Source organism: Leucoraja erinacea, chromosome 28, assembly GCF_028641065.1.
Source record: "Leucoraja erinacea ecotype New England chromosome 28, Leri_hhj_1, whole genome shotgun sequence".
NCBI lineage: Eukaryota > Metazoa > Chordata > Chondrichthyes > Rajiformes > Rajidae > Leucoraja > Leucoraja erinaceus.
The window spans coordinates 10476856-10498359 of record NC_073404.1 but is presented as its reverse complement, the minus strand read 5'-3'; the positions used below and the strand labels follow the sequence as shown (position 1 = coordinate 10498359).

At 39.6% G+C, this 21504-nt stretch overlaps 1 protein-coding gene across 2 annotated transcripts in view; it reads right to left on the bottom strand.

Annotated features, from left to right (window-relative positions):
• The window catches only part of med13a (mediator complex subunit 13a), a 156549-nt gene that overhangs the window by 43901 nt on the left and 91144 nt on the right, over positions 1 to 21504 (bottom strand). The window contains exons 9-16 of one of the 2 annotated variants that reach the window (XM_055657698.1): positions 20656 to 20760; positions 17568 to 18263; positions 7276 to 7498; positions 5814 to 5901; positions 3194 to 3312; positions 2594 to 2687; positions 1888 to 2102; positions 1387 to 1583 (exon numbers count right to left, since the gene is read on the bottom strand). In XM_055657698.1, the coding sequence (XP_055513673.1) occupies positions 1387 to 1583; positions 1888 to 2102; positions 2594 to 2687; positions 3194 to 3312; positions 5814 to 5901; positions 7276 to 7498; positions 17568 to 18263; positions 20656 to 20760 (1737 nt within the window). The remainder of the gene's footprint in view (positions 1 to 1386; positions 1584 to 1887; positions 2103 to 2593; positions 2688 to 3193; positions 3313 to 5813; positions 5902 to 7275; positions 7499 to 17567; positions 18264 to 20655; positions 20761 to 21504) is intronic. The other variant, XM_055657699.1, reaches the window with a different exon arrangement.

Here is a 21504-nt window from a genome sequence, read left to right as displayed (position 1 = left end):
AACAAATTAGTTAAACCCAAAGCAAAAGCATATTCAAGTTTCCAAATGGGAACTCAAGTTTAATTTAAAAGAATAAAACAGGATAAATGCTGCTGTTATCTCATTCTACAAATATGGAATAATGCATTTCAAGTAAACATTCATCTATCAGTAAATATTGCAACAGATGGACTAGGTAGAAATTATTACAATTCCTCTAAAATATCAAATTTCATAAAATCAAACAAATTGTGGAATTCTTTTCCCCAGTTAATTCTGCACTGATTACGGCCAATTTAGTCAGATTCAATCATAAACCAGGAAATCCTGCACAACAGTTGAGACATCACATTCAACTTTACATCTGGTAAACACAAGTTCAATTCCTGTTCTTCTAGTTACAAATCTCTACAATGGGATTAACTATTCTTTGTGGGAATGACAGAGAGAACAGTTGTGCATTCAATGCAATCCCTTCACTATTTTGAGAGATGATAGATGAAAAATGTAGAGATTGTGAACAAGGCTGTGAAAAAAAAATCTTCATGTAACTGGCCAGCATAAGTTTAATGACAGATACACAATAATGAGAATTATCATTAAGCTCATGTTACCCAGCAAAAGAGACCAGAGTACATGAATCTCTTATAAGCACCGGATGCACGGAGGGCCAGCAGAACAGAAGAAAAAGTACTTATTGCACTTTAATCATTTTACAAATGATGACAATTTTTATTCCCAATGACAAGCAAAATAATTGATTTCTTAACCACAAATTAATATCAACATAAAGAAAAGTTACCCACTGGAGGAACTCAGCAGCTCAAGCAGCATCTGTGGAGAGGTAATTCCTTTCCCCTCTTACAGATGCTTGGGTTCCTCCAGCAATATATATGTTTTGCTCAAGTTGCCACCATTGGCAGTCTCTCGTGTCTCTGTCTTAATATTGAGAGAGTTTGGCAAAGTGCAAGGTACATATACTGCACAGGGAATAATATGCTGGCCACTGCAGTTTTACATTAAAAAAGGTGACAAAAGATGCTGAGAAAGTAGCCAATTAGGCAACGTGATCAACGTAATTTGCGGAAATAAAACTTAAACTACTCTCAACTTTGCATTACTCTGTGCCCTCGTCTGCACTAAACTATTACACTATTATTCCCCTAAACCCTGCAAAGATTTTCGTCTCAATTTTCAATGTTTGAAATGCTCTTAACCTCCCTTACAGAACTTTTAATTCATAATTTTTCAGTGACATCACAGCCACTGGAAATCATTTTGTCCTATAAAAACGGTTCACAATATTATCAATTCTCCTCTGACCCAGTAGACACAATTACTTCCTGTTTGAATGCAGCTTATATATTTGTCTGAACTTGATTTAGCAAAAGTACAACTTAAACTTACATGTCCCGGATATATGGCATGGGAGGTACAGGAGGAAGCAGGTCTAGCTTGCCAACAGTCCACGAAGGACGATAAATACACTCCTCCAGCAATTTGACAGAAGGCATGCACTGGCTTGGTAAGATTTTCAATGGTGCAAACATAGTGCAGCCCACATAACCTTGGCACTTCTCAGGGCAATAGACGTAAGAAAAGTCCTAAGGAAGAAAAATAGGAAAGAGGACTGCAGACCACATTTTGGATTATACACAAGAATTAATGTCGGATTTAATGCAGGAAATTGTCGTTGATTTTCATCCCACTCAAGGAGGATTTTGGAATGACTTCCCACAATAAATGCAAGTTAATATCTTGGTAGTCATGATATTAAAGTAGTGAACTCCTTTCCAGTTTTTTATAATTAGTATAATCCATTAATATAGAAGTAAAATAACATTATTTGCAAACCTAAAAGTTTAATTTTAATTTTTCAAGAAAAGTACACATATTGAATTTAGTTACCTTGATCTCAGAGGGTTTAGGGCTACCCATCCCCTCCTCTACTTCAACCTTGAAATGATTCAGGCTTGTAGTAAAATGATGGCCATCCAGTGTCATTCCTGGGTTGTTGTCTAAGCCTCCAAACTCTTTGCAGTTAATATTCATTGGAGAGTAGCCTGGACCATGTTGCTCCAAGGATGGAGGTGTGGGAAACATTTGCTGGAGATCTGCAGAATCTTTGAGAACAAATTAAATTCAGAACAAACTTGGAGGAAAGAAAATCCAAAAGTCACAAGAATGAAACAGAATTCTCAAGTTAAAAGTTAATAGGGCCAGACACTGGTAAAGCTGTGGTTAGTCAACTGCTGGAACGTTTGAGTCAACCATTTAGCAAACTGTACACCACACATTCTCAACAATATTGCATGGTTCATAAACATATTTCACTACCCTATCAACGGATATTGGGATAAATCATATGCTTGATATTTAAGGCAGAACAAGCTGTTCTGTTAATCTTAATGAGGAATATAACTGGCCAATAAGACTTCAACATCCTAATAAGCATCAACCACTCGACTCAAGAATTACATATAAAAGCTTTTCCTTGATCAGCGCAAAGGGACAAACAATTCCTACATTAGTATGAAACAAATATTTCCACGCCTTTTTCCTATTGAAAATGAAAACATTAAAAACAAATTTCTAAAATAAGTATTTTGCTTACTTATACAGGGGAAAACATCAAAAGGCCCAGTTTTTGAATCCCTGTTGCCCATTTTTTCATCCAATCCAACGTGTGCAGATCGAGAAATAGCCTGCTAAAATAATTAGATGAATAGGCACTTTTGAAAAACATGCATCACTAAACAATGCCTTTTGATTACTGTACCTACTAGCATTTCGCCATTCCTTAATAATCCATAATTAACATTTCAAGACCAACTTGCACATGTATTAAGTAAATCATGAAACTTCCACCATTTAAAAAAAAAATTACATCCTTTCAAGTAAAAATGCTTGGTTAAGTCAGTATTAAATTAATATTTCCAGTGGCACAAATCCAGAAAGTTTTAGAAGCAAATTTCCTAAAATAATATAAGCAAATTGATGTCTCCTCTCAAAAAATCAGCATAATTTACAATGAGCATTAGATGAGGCTCATATTATAAACTACCGCAGTTAGCAATCAAAATGTCGTACCAAACCTGCTGCCATGCATGTTATCAGCACAAGTCAAAGTTCAAGTCACTTTATCTAGCTTCCTAATGTAACTACTGTCAAAGCAAGGGAAACAATAAACAAAAAAAAAGGCTAAATATCTCACCACAAGTTCATCCTCGTCATCAAATAGATTGTCAAGGTCTTTGTATGAAACAACCAGATCAAGCTCATTCATGAGACTGGTGGATGCAGTCCGACTGTGCGAGGGTGACTTCTGTCCATCTATAATAGTTAAGAGAAAACTTATTAAAACTTAATAACTTAAGAGCATTTTTTAGTTTATGGGACAAGGATATTACCAGCAAGGTCGTATTTAATTGCCAAATGCATGTTGCCCTCTTCTACTGCATGTTGCTGCCCTCTTGTACTGCTTTAAGCAGTTCAACAAAAGGTACTGGTGGAAAGGTGTTATGGTGTGGAAGAATGGCCATATTACTCCTTGTCAATACTTTGTTGTTAGCATTCCCATCCACCGTGTAGATGGTCTTGGTTAGTGTCCTTCAATGCTCCAAATACCTGCAATCTTAGCATATCCCAAAGAAAAACTGAAGGCCTTGAGAAGGAATTTAAAAAAAGGGAAATCTTAAATTCCCTGTTAAATTGACAACACTTTACAACATTGTTGTTTCAATCTAATGTTTGTATTTCAAAGGAAGTTCTAAAGCTGTTCAATTCAACTGCTATCTAGCACATCTATAAATCACAAGGGACCTTTGTTTTATGAAGTCTACAAAGTAGTGAAGCATATAGAAAATAGACTACATTTTGCCAGAAGTAGGCAGTCATATTCCTAATCAAATGAACGTTTTTGACATGCAGAATGCGATTGAAGTTGTTTTAATGCATTTTTGAAATGTCTGTTTAATTTGGATGTAAGAGAGATATCTGAACATTAAATTCCTATTTGCTGCTAAATGACAGCTTTCTAACGACAATCATAGAGAAGAAATTTAAGTTTTCACTATCCAGATAAAGAACAAGATTGGACTCAGTTGTGGTTTAACTACCTAATCAATTTTATTCTCCACTTAGACTACAGAGAAAAAGATAGCAATAGAGCAAAATCGCCATTCCACCACTCACTCTCACCCAGAGATAAGATGGTCAGCCTTAGCTATACCAATATAAAGAAATTCCACACAAATGTCACAGCCCATAATATGAACTAAATATGCAGTCAACGCACTCCAACTAGTTCTCAAAAACACTGGAATTATAATGCTGTTGATGCTGTTTGTTATTAATTTGTTATCAACACAACTTCTTTGAAAAGGTATTTGTAAAATTCTAATAAAATATCTACCTTATTTGTAATCACAATTTAAGATAAAAGGGAATATAAAATAAACAAACTAAAAAAAGATCCAAAGTTTAATTCAAAATAGTCCCATCTTTCAGTTCAAAAGAAAGAGAAGAAAGTCAAAAGAGCAAATAATTTTCTAAAAGTGGAAATTATTAAGAGGATAGTCTCCTCTGCAGCAGTCTTTTAGATCTGACTGATGCCTGCATACAATAAACCATACCCAAAACTAGCACACACAAAAAATGGTCTGACCAGTATTTGATTAATTTGTGCCTAACAGTTTTATTCAAAGCAAATTATTTTTGACTTTTACAAATTTTTAAACATGAAAATACTTTAAAACATACTATCAGTGGCTTGAGCATCACCATATTTCTTGACAATTTAGGAGCACTAATAATTAGCTATAATAATGCCTAGCTTCCAAGAAGAAAATACACGAAAGCAAATTAAATCCAAGGGTTTCTAACCTAAACATTTTAACCTTGCTCGATTTGCTGTTCATTTCCAGCTCTCCAAAAATAATCCTGAATTCATCTCAAAGTTTACAAAATACAACATATCATTCTGTAATTGATTTTTGAGCTGTTTATTTGAAAGAGGAGAAAGACAAAGCAACAGAATAGAGAAGAAAAAAAATAACGAAGGTAGACAGAAATGCTGGAGAAACTCAGCGGGTGAGGTAGCATCTATGGAACGAAGGAATAGGCGCCGTTTCGGGTCGAGACCCTTCTTCAGACTGATGTGGGGGGGACGGAAAGAAGAAAGGAAGAGGCGGAGACAGTGAGCTGTGGGAGAGCTGGGAAGGGGATGGGAAAGAGGGAGAAAGCAAGGACTACCTGAAATTGGAGGTCAATGTTCATAGTGCTGGGGTGTAAACTACCCAAGCAAAATATGAGGTACTGCTCCTCCAATTTCCGGTGGGACTCACTTTGGCCATGGAGGCCCAGGACAGAAAGGTCGGATACGGAATGGGAGGGGGAGTTGGAAGTGCTGAGCCACCGGGAGATCGGGTTCGTTAATGCGAACTGTGTGGAGGTGTTGGGCAAAGCGATCGCCAAGCCTGCGCTTGGTCTCACTGATGTAGAGCAGTTGACACCTAGAGCAGTGGATGCAGTAGATGAGGTTGGAGGAGGTGCAGGTGAACCTTTGCCTCACCTGGAAAGACTGCTTGGGTCCTTGGATGGAGTTGAGGGGGAGGTAAAGCAACAAGTGTAGCATTTCCTACGGTTGCAAGGGAAAGTACCTGGGGAGGGGGTGGTTTGGGTGTGAAGGGACGAATTGACCTTGTAGTTGAGGAGGGAGCAGTCTCTGCGGAAAGCTGAAAGAGAAGGAGATGGGAAGATGTGGCCAGTGGTGGAATCCCTTTGGAGGTGGCGAAAATGTCGGATGATTATCTGTTGCCTACTGTCAGTCATACCTGACTTTGTTCCGGAATTGAATAATGACATAGCATCCTCTCCTTCTTCTGGTAATGTTGAGTGAGACGTGCCACCACTTTCATCTCCCTGTAATACAGAAACATTAATGTATTCATATATCCATGAACAACAAACACTAGTGAGGACTCTCACGACCAGACATTCATTAGTCTACAACTTAAGCATTTTCAATCAATTGAACAAAATAAAAATGCTCTTAAACATCAGTCCTATTGGTCAAATCAAGCACAAGAGAAACTTATTGGAGAAATGTTTGGCAAATTTGTTGCACTAATATGCCTGTTAAACTACAGCAAGCTAGAATTTAATCTTTTTTTCCTGGTGCACATGACAATTCAACACTACTAACTCAACTTAAAAAGCCTTAAACTAGCAAGTCCTCTCAACAGAGGTTTGTATGGTGTCTGTCCATACAAATTATTTCTCAATTACATCTGCATTGCTACATTCATTTCTGCTGTTGTACACAGCATTTGCTATTGTAACATACAGAATTATGTTCAATAAATTATGGTTTAATCCTTTCTGAAGCATTGCATATAACATCCCCAACTTATACATTCTTAAGCCTCTATATTCCTGCTCAAATTCCATCTGACATTACGGTCTACTCACTTATTGCTCTGTGCTTGTTGAACTGTATTGGTTCCAAGTTCCACGAAGTGTACAATTCAGAATTTTCATCATGTTTGAATCCCTTCCCGGCTTCACTGCTTCCTATTTCTGTAAAGTCCTCTACACCTGCCACCCCAGTCAACCCCTCAGTATTTATCTTTGGCTTCTTTCCTGTGAATCTCCCTTTCCCTGCACTAGTCCTTTGGTGTGCATGCTTTCAGTCATCTAGGCTGCAAGCTCTGGAATTCCAACGGTATAAATTAACACTTTTAACATAACATTTGGTTGATCTCATTTTTGTGTGGCAACCTCAATTTATTATAAGCACCTTCGGATGTTTTAGCTGCATTAAAATAGAGGCACTTGACGTTTAAAGAAACACTCATGGAGCAAACACAAAAGTGGAGATAGGTACCTGCTCCAGAAGAAAAACATGTTTTAAAAGTTCTTGAACACAAAAAAAACAAAGCAGCACCTCTCAAAATTGTGCATGCAATAGTTTAGTTAGTGTTTCTGATGTGAAAAGCTGCTTTATTTCTGTACAAATATTTTTTGTCCACAATTCATCATCTCAAACCTTTTTCAAATATTTAATGATGGTCTTCTAACCAATAATATTCCACAATCATGTTTCATGCATAAAAAGCATTTTGACCAGTTCACGTTTGAAAAAGGAATAAAAGTATTTCAGTTTTACTTTTTATATTTTTACACACTAGATCTATCCATGCCTATGTGTAATGAAGTTGTAGTGACATTAATTAACTGCACAGACTGAACTATTCCTGAATTGTGACATTAATGAAAACATTTATCATAACTCACCTTCTGTGCATGTTTCCTTCCAGGATCACTCTCAGTGGTTTGCTTGTCTTTCTTATCAGGAAAGCTGAACTCCTCATCTCCATCATCAAATGCATATGGATCAACTTCAGACTTGGAATCAGCCTCCAGGTGACAGCTTTTGTAACATTTGTTTATTTTCTGAATGTACGCTTGAACCCGTTCATCAGAAATCTTTAATGGCTTATTTGAGCGCACCACCAACCTATTAAAAAATTGTTTTTTAATGTCATTACTCATCCTGCCTTAAAGCAGAAGAAACTGAAGATTCCTTTTTTTCAGTCCATCTTTTTTTTAAACCACATTTTATCTCAAACCTACAATAGCTAACAACTTCGAAGGGCTTAGAGTCCAACGGTCAATAGTAAATCTTGAAAAGAGTGCTTTATTTAAAAGGAAGTTTGCTTATATTATTGCTTTCAACAACCTAGGATATTGTTCCAATCGACTTCTACAATCTTCTTCAAAAATGTATCACGCAGTCGCCACTGAAGGGCCAAGTGCAGCAAAGGGCAATATTAGATTAGTGTTTACCCCTTCCACAGGGCTTTGTACTCTGTCCCCTGCTGTTTTTAGTAAATGTTAATGATTTACATTTAAATGTTGGAAGGCCAGAAAAAGGAGTTTGCAATTGATATGAATATTGGTCCTGTCCTTGAAAGCAAGGAGGAAAACATCAATATATTGACAGGCTAGTCAGTAAACTCAAAAAGTGACAAATAGAATTCAATTCAGAGAAGTATGAGTATTTGCCATTTACAACCATTGTACAATTTCTAAGACTGGCCTGGATCTGGATATTTTGTGTTAAGAAGAGTAAACCATGGGGAAGAATCAAGTACAGTAGAAATTTACTTATCAGTTCCTCCCCCCACTCACTATTATATCATGATGGGTGAGGTCAAAAGGCTTGATATGGCAAGTAAATGCTGCATCATGCCTAATCAGCAGCTCCTAAGTAAATATTATTTAACTTTAAATCTCAGGAACTAGCAACTCATTTATTGAGCATCCCTGGCGACAAAGTAATGGCAGCAGCTTATGTTGATGATGCATCTACAATGGCTTTACATAAGCAATTCCAGGATATTATCTCAGCATTGATGAAGGTACACTGATATAATTTCATCATCAGAACAATGGTGTACCCTTGTTGAATTCTCTGGCACTTCCTGTCAATAGAGGACATCGCCATCACGGTTCACCAGCAGTAAAAAGAGGATGATTAGTGCACAAAAACAAATGATATTCGGTCACATCAATGTTTCTGTGTTAATCTAAAACAAGAAAATAGTGAACATTCTATCACATTCACGATTCAAAAATGCAAAGAGTTTTGTTTTGGTTTCAGTTAAACCATTTACTGCAAAGTCCCAAGCCTCTAACCATTTTCCTTTTGTAATCAAGGGGATGATGTGACTGGTGCACTGAAGTTACTAAAAAGATGCTGCTCCGCACCCATCCCCTCCTGGTCTGTTAAATCCAATTCCCCCCTTACCCCCTGTTCCCATTTACCCACCATTCCTCTCTTTGGTTCTACATTTCCCTTTCCCTTCTTATCGGGTTCCACTTATTTGCAGCCCTGCATTTTCTCCACTTATCACCTCCAGTCTTGGTGACTATCTCCAACTATCTCTCCCCCACCTACCTCATCTGCCAATGAACTCCTGCTTTTCTGGCTCCACCCATCACTTGTTCCGCCCCTTCCCCTCATCTCTTTCTACCAGATATCTCCCCTCCACTCCAGTCCTAAACCCAAAACATTGTCTATCCATTTTGCTCAACCGATGCTGCCTGGCCTGCTGAGTTCCTCCAACATTTGCACTTTGCTCAAAAGATATCGAGTGTGATATCATTTCAAGTGCTGGTAAAATGGGTAAACTTCATTTTATTGAATAGGTCATTACTTGATTCTCTCATGATTGAAAAAACTCTGTTGTTTTCTGTTTGGCCTGGATGTATCATTGATGCTGTTACAGTGGAGATTATGTTGCGAGGATAACACGATAACCCTGTGCATGGATATCTAATGTTATAATTCTCATTAGAAAGTTATGGAAACATTGTAGAAAAGCGCAGACTTACAAGCGAGTTTGCAATAAGCGAGTTAAAAATAACATCAGGTGGCATCTCTGTTTATGCTATGTTATAATGACCCCGTTGAGTGCTGTTTTATTTAGTTCTCCATTTTGTAGGAACATATCTAGAGTGCTAATCAAGGTATTACTGTATTTTTCCTCTGTCAAGCATGACTCCAGACACTATACGGTTTTGCTTATAATGTTCACTTCCCTCCTGCATTTTGTCTAGTTCCTATCGCTACTTCAAGTTGAACACTGCCCCAATGTAAAGGGCAGCTACTTAAATAAACTATCAGTCATGATGATAGACAATAAAAGTCACAGTATTTCAAGCAGTGTAACGGGCCTGTCCCACTTACACGATTTTTTCGGCAATTTGACGGCACCCGTCATAGCAGGTCAACGAACATGTCGCGGGGGTGACACCTGTTTGGTCGTGAGTAGTCGCCCAAAGAGTCGTACCTTTTTCTGGTTGAAGTCTGAACATACCGCCCTCCACTCACTCTGCAGCAACCCTGACATTAGAATCAAACCCGCCAACAAGGGAGGTGCCGTGGTAGTCTGGCGCGCTGACCTCTGCCGGGCTGAGGCCAGGCGACAACTCTCAGACACCTCTTCCTACATATCCTTGGACCATGATCCCACAGATGAGCACCAGGCCTTAATCTGACACACCATTTCTGATTTAATCTTTCTGGCTGTCTGCCTTCCTCAGCCTCCAACATCGTTTCCCAGCCCCGCACAGCCCGGTTTTACCTTCTCTCCAAAATCCACAAACACAATGGCCCTGGCAGACCGTTGTTTAAGAAGGAACTGCAGATGCTGGAAAATTGAAGGTAGACAAAAATGCTGGAGAAACTCAGCGGGTGAGGCAGCATCTAGGGAGCGAACGAAATAGGCAACGTTTCGGATCTGAGATGTCCTCATTCTTCTCCCATCATAAATGAAGCCCACTCTCATCGGTACAACGTAGCTACGCCCTTGTATCCCCCACCCCCTATTCGCAACAGAGACCGAGTCCCCCTAGTCCTTACCTTCCACCCCATCAGCCGTCGCATACAGCACATAATCGCACCACTACCACATTTTCCCATCTCCACCCCTTTCCGCCTTCCACAGAGACCGTTCCCTCCGCAACTCCCTGGTTAACTCATCCCCACCCAAAGCACCCCCTCCCCAGGTACCTTACCCTGCAACTGCAGAAGATGCACCATCTGTTGCTATACCTCCTCCCTCGATTCTGTCTAGGGACCCCAACAGCCCTTTCAGGTTAGGCAGAGGTTCACTTGCACCTCCTCCAACCTCATCTACTGTATCCGTTGTTCAAGATGTGGACTCTCATACATCGGTGAGACCAAACACAGACTGGGCGATTGTCTCGCGAACACCTTCACTCAGCCCACCTGAACCTACCTGATCTCCCATTTGCTGGACACTTTAATTTTCCTTCCATTCCTACACAGACCTTTATATCCTAGGTCTCCTCCATTGTCAGTGAGGCTAAACGCAAATTGGAGGAACAGCATCTCATATTTCGCTTGGGCAGCTTACAGCCCAGTGGTATTAATTTTGATTTCTCTCACTTCAGTTAACCCTTGCATTCCGTCTCTCTACCCCCCCCCTATCCATCCCCCACCCAAGTCGCACTAGCTTCTCATTTTCACCCTACAAACAGCTAACAATGGCCTGTTTCCTTTATCATCGTTAATTTTTTGAATATCTTTCAATCATTGTTCATTATCTCTTCATATCACCATCTATAATCTCTCTTTTCCCTTATCCCTAACCAGTCTGAAGAAGGGTCTCGACCTGAAACGTCACTCATTCCTTCTCTCCAGAGATGCTGGCTGTCACACTGAGTTACTCCAGCTTTCTATATCTATCTGAAGTCAGAATAAGCAATGTTTTCCTAAAAAATGATTAGATTCTTTTTCTACACAACAATTTTTTTAATTCAAACTCCAAATCTAACACTTGAAAATCACTTCAATTTTGTTTCCTGGAAGTTACAGTAATGTCAATAAGCGTGTTCGGTATTCCAACTGCGCATGCCCAGGTGATGGGTCATTAGCGATAAACATTCTCGGCAGCTGTGCTGCTGCGTGTGTGCAGGCCTGCGTTTTGTCCGTGGTCGGGATCGAGCCTGGGTCTCCGGGGCTGCAGGCTGCTGCTGGGCCGTCCCTGTCCCCTCCTGGGTGTCCCGTCCCTGTCCTGGGGCGGGCGGGTGGCCCTGGACTGGTGGGGCACCGGCCCGAGGTGGTGGGGGCCTGGGCTTGCAGCCGGCGCAGAGGGGCTGTGCTGGCTCCGGCTCGGCCCTGCCTGTCCCGCAGGGTTGGCCGATGGCCCTGGGCTGGCAGGCGTCGACCCGGAGCAGTGGCGGCCCAGGCTTGCAGCCGGCGCGGAGCCTCGGCTCTGGCTCGGCTCTGCCTGTCCCGCTGGGTTGGCCGGCTGCCTTGGACTGATGGGGCGCCGGCCCGGAGCAATGGCAGCCCGGGCTTGCAGCCAGCACTGGGGGGGGTGGGGGGGAGGCGCTGGCTCCAGCTTGGCTCTACCTGTCCCGCCGGCAGCCCTGGACTGGCGGGGAGCCGGCCCAGGCCAATGCCCTGTTAGTTCAGGGCTGTCGGCTGACCCGGCAGAACAAGCAGAGTTGAACTGGAGTTGGCACTTCTTCTCCGCGCTGGCTGTGGACTTTGCTCCATTTGCCCAAAAAACTTTAAATACTTGCTGAAGTTCTGATCTATAAGCACATTTAGGAGCAGGTTGAAAATGGAATTCAGCAAGCAGCTGAACATCTGTAATTGGAAAGTTACCAAAGAGTATTCTGAGGGATAGGTTATTCAGGCATTTGAATGGGCAAGGGCTGATTAGGGATAGACAGCATGGTTTCGTACGTGGGAGGTTGTGTCTCACAAATCTGATTGAGTTTTTTGTAGATGTGACCAAAAAGGTCGATGAGGGCAGAGCTGTAGATGTTGTATACATGGATTTCAGTAAGGCATTCGACAAGGTTTCGCATGGTAGGCTGCTTTGGAAGGTTAGTTTGCATCGGATCCAAGGAGAGAGCTGAATGGATAGCAAATTGGCTTCATGGAAGGAAGCAGAGGGTAATTATGGAAGGTTGCTTATCGGACTGGAGGCCTGTGACTAGTGGTGAGCTTGAGGGTTACACGATAAAAATAAAATAATGTTGGCAATAGATATGAAGAACTGCTATGGTATGAGACCAGTGGCATAATAGCATACTTCAGCAGAATGTGAACAATGGCTGAGTGAAGTAAAGACAATTCCGAATGGTTCCGAATGGTTCTGATCAAAATTTATTGAATAGAATTCACTGTTCCATTTGACAAAAATACTTATCCAATATTATAAAGCTTGCACTGATCAGTTCACACCTAATCTTCAAGTTTCCAGCTTCAAAATGGCAAAATGAATTGTACTGGGCAGACAGTACAAAAATATTACAGTAGTCATGTCACCAAAGCCAGAGGATGGGTGAGGTGGTCTTATTGGAGATAAGAGAATCTGATACTTGTGGGTAATAATATTGTGGGCATTCACTGAAAATTCAAACTCTCAAAAAGCAAAACCTTTTCAAAAAATTAGTTTTCAATTTACTTCAAGGTTTCAAGGTCAATTTATTGTCACAATGTACCAATTAAGGTACTGTCCTCGATGAAATTTGAGTTACCATACAGCCATACCAAGTGAATAAGCAACAAGATGCACATAACCGAGTATGATCTCTTCATATCACCATCTATAATCTCTCTTTTCCCTTATCCCTAACCAATAAGCCCACTGTGATGGAAGGCAATAAAGTTCAATCTTTGTCCTCTTGTTCTGGTTTCTGCTACTGAATAATGGAAATTAGTAAAACAAAAAAAAGGACAACATAAGCAAAACTTTTCATTCCAATAATACACTGAAAATAATTTGTCAAATAAGCAGTTTAAGTGTAGTCATTATTTCACTGAACTAATCAACTGTGATAGTTTGATATCAATTGCTTTAAAGATACGGAATCTTTTAAAGAAATTACATCAAATGCAACTGTGTTGCTGCTTAAAAAATAATGGCTAGCTCATGTTGCTCAGGAAACTAGTTATTACTGGACTCTGGGGCATATCAAATTATTCTGGCAATAAAACTACTGTGAACTCCTCTGTACCAATGAAAAAACATTCATAGAGTCGTACAGTGTAGAAACAGGTCCTTTCGCCAACTTGCCCACACCGACATGTCCCAGCTACATTATTTAGGTATGTTACAAAACCTACCTGAATCGTGGCTGAGCATCTGCCCTACCCCGTGTCCGCGATTTTGGCGCTGTTTAGAGGGGGCGGGTTTAAAACACAATTTTTACTAGGCTGTTTTAGAGGGGAAATGTTCAGCCTAGTAAATTTCTGCTATGAATAATGCTGTTCCAATGAAAAGCCTAGTAAAATTATCGCTAAAAGACCCCGTCGCAAAAGGTATTATTAGTTTTTAGGACAATACATAAGTTTAAAAAACTTTCCGCAACCTTCGCAGCCCCAGGGTTTTATAAAGCAAACAATTGTATGTACCTTATTTTTACATTAAATGGGGCTTGTATATAACCCTGTATATAAAGTTTTCTATAGCGAGTAGTTCATTTTGGGCTCTTTATATCCCGCAGTATTTTTCTGGGCACTTGAGGGCACAAATCCAGCGCAATGTGAACGTTCTAAACCAGCGCGTTCACAGGAACCCACTAGAAAGCCGATTTAAATTGACTTTAATTTACAGCAAATGAACACTAAATTCCTTCCATTTGGCCTATAAATTGATGTAAATTAGATTTAAAAATCATGTTTTATTGTGAATTATTTGTGAATATTATTTGGACACTTGGGCTATTTAAAAATGTTAATCATTTATTAAGAAATGGATAGATGTTTAGATATAGTAATTGAAGTTTGAAATTAGCTACAATTGGGTAACTAACTAATTATATGCTTTAATTTCAGGTCATCAAAGTAAGATTATTTTATATTTGTTTCAGAATGCTTCAATCTATGATGACTGAAAATTTCATTCAGTTCTCTTAATTTTTAAGAAGGTTATGGGCTTTTGACTGTCCACTATCACAGCTTTTTTGTTATGTCCATAGAAAATCAATAGGGAACAAGATGCTAATTTCCGAGTATGAAAATGGCCATAACTTTTTTATTACTTGAGATATGAAAGTGAATTAGGTGTCAAATTAAACTTATTGTTATGCTTTATCTGATGGGATAAATTGCAGACTTGATTTTTTAAATCTCAAAATTTTGTAACATTGCTACATTATTCCCACCTCCCCGTGTTTGGACCTAATCCCTCCAAACCTGTCCTGTCTATGTACTTGTCTAACTGTTTCTTAAATGGTGGGATAGTCCCTGCCTCAACTCACTCCTCTGGCAGCTTGTTCCATACACCCACCACCCTTTGTGTGAAAAAGTTACCCCTCAGATTCCTATTAAATCTTTTCCCCTTCACCTTAAACCTATGTCCTCTGGTACTTGATTCACCTACTCTGGGCAAGAGACTCTGCATCTATTCCTCTCGTGATTTTATACACCTCAATAAGATTATCCCTCATCCTCTTGCACTCTTGCAAGGAATAGAGTCCCAGCCTACTCAACCTCTCACTATAGTTCAGATCCTCTAACCCTGGCAACGTAAATCTTCTCTGTATCCTTTCCAGCTTGACAACATATTTTCTATAACATGGTGCCCATTCAGTTGTATTAAACTGTTCAAAGCTGCCTACTATCATCTAGGGCAATTAGGATTGGTAATAAACACCAGGCAGTCTGCAATAACCACAACCCCCTCCCCTCACCCACCCCTCACCCACCCCAAGAATGAATTTAGTGAGAACTTGGCAAAGAGCCTCAAATCACCAGAACTTTCAGTCATATTCTATTCTAATTAATACAAACTTCTAAGATCGTACACAAAGAACCAAGATGAAGATATAAAGGAGAAATTGTCCAGTTTATGGCAAGTTAAAAAGAATTAGGCAAGAAACTATGTCAAAGGAAGACCTGGCAGCAAGACAGAAAGGGATGACAACACAGATGTTTCTCACAGCCAGGATCAAATTTTTAAAAACAGTATGTAAATTTAAGGTAATGAGCACTGAAATATCACTGATTCAACTCCACCAGGACAACAGGCCGTCAACGTTAGGTTAAGAACTCTGCTCTTACAGCAAGTGGGACTCGGAAATGGTGCCATATCATATACTGTCTCAGTTTACTATTTCTATACACTTGTACTATATCTAATTTGTGTTGGAAGGAACTGCAAAGGCTGGTTTAAATCGAAGGTAGACACAAAATGCTGGAGTAACGCAGCGGGACAAGCAGCATCTCTGGAGAGAAGTAATGGGTGACATTCTGAAAAAGGATCTTGACCCAAAACATCACCCATTCCTTCCCTCCAGAAATGCTGTCTGTCCCGCTGCGTTACTCCAGCATTTTGTGTTTACCTGTACTATATCTAAGATGTGCTTATGTATAGTAATACTTGTACTGAATACTTGCAAAAAAAGAATTTCACTGTACCATGGTACATGTGACAATAAAGTATTGAACTATTGATTCCCAGTTCGTACCACACAGTCTTAGTAACATGTGCATTCTTGTGCTCAGATACCAGTCATGCTCTGCATATTTCAACATTTCTCTGCAATGTTCAGACTGCATTCATGCCAAATATTAATTGGCACAAGTTTTGAAAAATGACTGAAATTCACATTTAAATCAATTGAGCATTAGTTGGGGTCTAGTTAAAGTTTGAATCAAAATAGTTTATCATGGCACAATGTTATACATTTCAGATACTTTAGCACATTAGTACAGTTGACTCTCTTCTATTATATTCACTAAGTGTACTGCAATAAGTTGTAAACTTTTTGATAATTTACATGTTGACAATAAACTGACCTTTGAACACTGCCCAGTCTATCACTGGCTCTGACCTCCCCACCATCGAAGGGATTTATCCGAGTCGCTGCCTCAAAAAGCAGCCAGCATCATTAGAGACCCACACTATCCTGGCCATACACTCATTTCCACCCTGCCATCAGGAAGAAAGTACAGGAGCCTGAAAACTGTAACGTTCAGGTTCAGGAACAGCTTCTTCCCTACAGCCATCAGACTATTAAACACTACAACCTCAAATAAGCACTGAACTACAGACTATTATTATTATTATTATTATTATTATTATTGCACTACTATTGTTTGGTTTTTGTGTGTGCATGTGTGTGTATGTGTGTGTGTATATATATATATATGTGTTTGCGTGTATATACTTGTGAGTATGTGTGTATATATACACACTGAATTTTTTTTTCTCTCTCATTTATTATATTGTTTACATATTCTGTTATGCTGCAGCAAGTAAGAATTTCATTGTTCTACCTGGGACATATAACAATAAAACACTCTTGACTTAGTTAGATGTCCCCTTCCCTTGCAGTGTTTTTTTTCAATATGCTAAGGAATGGATGCAGGTATTACAATCTCAAATATCTGCCAATGTTGTGGTAAAAGTGGCTCTTTCGATGAGCATACAATATCTTGCTGACATTTTTATCTCTGCACTTGTTTGTCTTGTTGATAAAATGTAGAAATGAAGTCAAAAGAATTAAATACATACGCTGTACTCTGTATTGAAAAATACTGCATTGGTGAAAATATACCACCTACAATTCTTCTCTGTCAAACGTTCTCTCTCTTCTTTGTCTCATGATAACAGGTCTTGCTGGACACAGATGCAACAGTATTAACTGTGCTCTAGTTATGATTACTGATACAGTAAGACAGGGGTAGGAAAATCAAAGTGATATTTAATGAAGACAGGGGAATAAAGCTAACTGTACACCTGAACTGGCAATCATCTTGTGCCGTGATAAGACATTCCTTGTAAAAAACTAATTTACAAGAGCCTAATTGATGCGTCATGAAATGAACTAATTGGTCGGTAATTGGCATGATTCCAAATGTTGAACCATACAAAAAAAATTATAAAGGCTCCACATCAAGCATCAGTAAAGGCCACTCAGCTGTGTGTACCCGGGTCATGACTGGAGAAGGAGCAAACCATTATGAATTTCCTAACTCGTCCTCACCAATCAGCAGTGGGGCTCTTTAAACTAAGATGAGAGGCAATACTTACTCAGAGGCAGATGAAGGTGCATGTTCTGAGTTATTTGCTGCAACGTACTCCTCCCTGTATTTATCCAATGGCAGCTGTGGTGGACCAAAATCATTTTCCGCATGACTGGGCAGTCGATAACACTTCCACGTGACAGCAGAGCCTTCATCTTCCAAATGGATCGCACTGTTGCTGTAGGTTGTAGGCTCCATCACTTCGGAAAAACCCAATGGGAAAGACTGCGTGGGAAGTGTCTCCATCCGATCATCAACAGCTTTGGTTGGAAGTAGTGGATCTGGTGCAGGCATCTGGCAGAATGATTGACTGTGAGGCGTCAATGGGTTTTTAAATGCATCTCCAACATCCTCACCCCTCTCACACGGATGAGGACTGAGTGGTGGTGGTGGTGGTGAATTTGCCATCTCTGGCATGTGTAACTGAGAGGATTTTGTTGAGCTAAGGTCACTAGGCCTTGCATTTGGATACCTCCCTCTACTGTCTTGCGGCCTGAGTCCAAGTCTGTGATTCACTGAGTCCTGTTCCATTGAAACATCATCACATGTTGAATTACGGTGATGGAATGGAGTTAGTGGTCGCTTCTGTTGTTTATCCCCTTTTTCTTGCTTGTCATTTATTTTGTGCTTGAGTGCTGTTGTCAGTTGTGGACCTGGAGGTTGAGACTGTCCTTGCATACCAGTGCCTCTTTTGTTTTTATGCCTGAAATAATATTTATAAGGACAAAATATATATTTAAAATTAGTAGTTGTCTAGGTGACTAAAGATAAACAATTCATACAAAGATAAATCATTCAAACGGGGGGGGGGGTTACTACTCGAGGAAATGAAGACAGTGTTTAGTGTTAAAAACACAGATTAGATAATATTACATAAGGTCAGAAATGAAGACCTACTTACCATTATCACCCACGCGTAAAAGTTAAATTATTTTTATTGTCTACACCACCTGGTTTTCCCCACATCATTCCTCCTTCAAAACATCTGCTACTGAATTATGTCATCCATATACTCAAGTACTTCATCTCAAATTCAACTTTTCCAGGACCATCTTCAACAGTCGAGAAACCAGCTCTTTATGGACTTTGCTAATCATTTGCCATTTTACATAACCAAGTTATCAACCCTGTCCTTACTCTCGTCTACAGTAAAATCACAGGGGCCGGAACTAAAACCATTGCCTTTTCAAAGTTTGCAGACAATATCAAATATGGAAATGTAGCATAGAACAAGGAATAAATTAACATGCTAGTGAAGCATACTAGTGACAGACACTTCAGGAAAATGAAATTTCATGGAGTAACTGTGAATAAATACATTTTGGTAGGAAGAAAGGCAAAAAGCAGTGTGAATAAACAGTTCCAATCTTAAAACGATGATAGTTACCAAAAAGAGGTGTGTACACACAAATCTTTAGAAATGGTGGGACCTGTGGAAAACACTGATAATTGTTTATACAGTTGTTGGCATTATATGTAGGGTGTAAAAGCAAAAGATTTATACTAAATATACCACCAGGTGGCTCCGCGATAGCAGCCTCGCCAACCGTCTGTCTGTCTTTTCATCTTTTTTTTTGGTTATTTTTAGTGTGTTTTTAAAGTTTGTGTTAACGTTCTCTGGTTTGCTTTATGCGGGGGAAGGGGAAGGGGATCGGAGGAAACTTTTTTTCAATCTCTTACCTTGCCGGAGATGCGATTGTTTTCCGGGTCGTATCTCCGGTCGCTCTGCGGCCTAACATCATGGGGGTCATGCTCGGGACTGACTTTGAGCCCCACCGCGGGGCGTGCACTTACCATCGGAGACGATTCCTTGTCTGGGATCGACACTCCAAACTCGGCCTGCGGACTTTAACATCCCGGAGCTCGCAGTCTCGGGTTAAGACTGATTCGGGAGCTCCAAAGTCGCAGAAGGTTTCAACCAGCCCTGACCCGCGGTCAGATCGCCTGGCGCAGGGAGCTGACATCTCCCCGATGCAGGAGTTTGATCGCCTCGACACGGAGGGCCCGCCGCTGGCTACGGGAGTCAAGATCGTCCCGTCAACGGAAGGCTCAAGGCCCCCAACCGCGGGAGAACAATGAAAGGAAGAGATTGAACTTTTTTTGTTTTCAATCACAGTGAGGGATGTGGAGGAGTCACTGTGGTGGATGTTCATGTTAAAAGTATTTTGTGTGTTTTGCTGCTTTTCCTCGTGTGTTGTAAAACATACTTGGCTAATAGTATGATTATTATTATTATTATTATTATTATTATTATTATGATTATGATTATGATAAACCTCCTATAAAATAAACTGACACCATCTCAATTGGAAAGTTGTACTCGATTCTGTCAAGTTTCAAAAAAAGATGCAGATTAGATTTTTTATGTTTTACACCTCAAAAAAGATAATTAAATTATTTGGACCTGAAATGGAACAATATCCCTTATGCATTAATATAAATGGAGAAACCATCTTACAGTAATGGTCAAATTATTTTTCAACATATTTTTGACCTTTTTAGTTTTTCACCGTAGGCTTCCTTTCAGTGTCATGGCAATTGTCAACCTCAGCTTTCACCTCTTTGCCAACATTAATGAGAGTAATTACATATCCAAAAGTTGTCACTGAAAGTTTCATTTAAAAATGATCAGCTTGACATTCTGTGGAGATGATCCAAATTCAACTATGTTCAAGATCAGTACTGGCCAATTACTGGGAAAATTCAATTTAGCAGCTACTCTAATCCAAAATAACAACAATTAGTCTCTTTACTTTGCATTTTGAAAAGTTGTTTTGTGCAGCACCAGGATTAACTGGTTACAATAAAATACAGAAGATACTCTCAACAAATAGCACCCTTAAAAACATTTGCAATATCAGAAACTTCCATCTGGAGAATGCTATTCAGCATGCTGGATAACTTTGCTCTTTGCTGATAAGCTATGCAAGTCCATTATGTTAGTTTTTTTTAAACATACACATCTTCCCACAGCTTGTACTATTTATTTTTAAATCATATAAATTACATTCTAGAAAATATTGTAATGTTGGTGCATAATGTTTTTTTCCCCCATCTTTTTTTAAACCATCAAGTATTAAGTAATATTCCTGTACCTTGAACAGTTGCAATTCACTCTCTGCATGGCTTCAACAAAATCCCAGGATGTTTCTTTGTCTGGTGTATCTTCTTCGCAACCATTCACAGTGGAAAACTTTCGCCTGGAAGTGATCAAATAAGTTTGGTTTTGATCAATTTTAGTACTGAAGATTTTACCCAAAATAATGTCAGACTGCCACAAGGAGCAGCTCCCAGCCTACAGTACACTCCATAATGTTTGGGACAAAGATCCATCATTTATTTATTTGCCTCTGTACTCCACAATGTGAGATTCGTAATTTAAAAAATCACATGTGGTTGAAATGCACATTGTCAAATTTTATTAAAGGGTAATTTTATACATTTTGGTTTCACCATGAAGAAATTACAGCTGTGTTTATACATAGTTCCCCCCACCCCCCCCACATGTCAGGGCACCATAATGTTTGGGACACATGGCTTCACAGGCGTTTGTAATTGCTCAGGTAATTGCCTCCTTAATGCAGGTATAAGAGTGCTCCCAGCACCTACTTTCCTCCAGTCTTTTCGTCACCTTTGGAAACTTTTATAGCTGTTTATCAACATGAGGACCAAATTTGTGCCAATGAAAGTCAAAGAAGCCATATGATATGAGAAACAAGAATAAAACTGTTAGAGGCATCAGCCAAACTTTATGCTTACCAAAATCAACTGTTTGGAACATCATTAAGAAGAAAGAGAGCACTGGTGAGCTTACTAATCGCAAATGGACTGGCAGGCCAAGGAAGACCTCCACAGCTGATGACAGAAGAATTCTCTCTATAATAAAGAAAAAACCCCAAACACCTGTCCGACAGATCAGAAACACTCTTCAGGAGTCAGGTGTG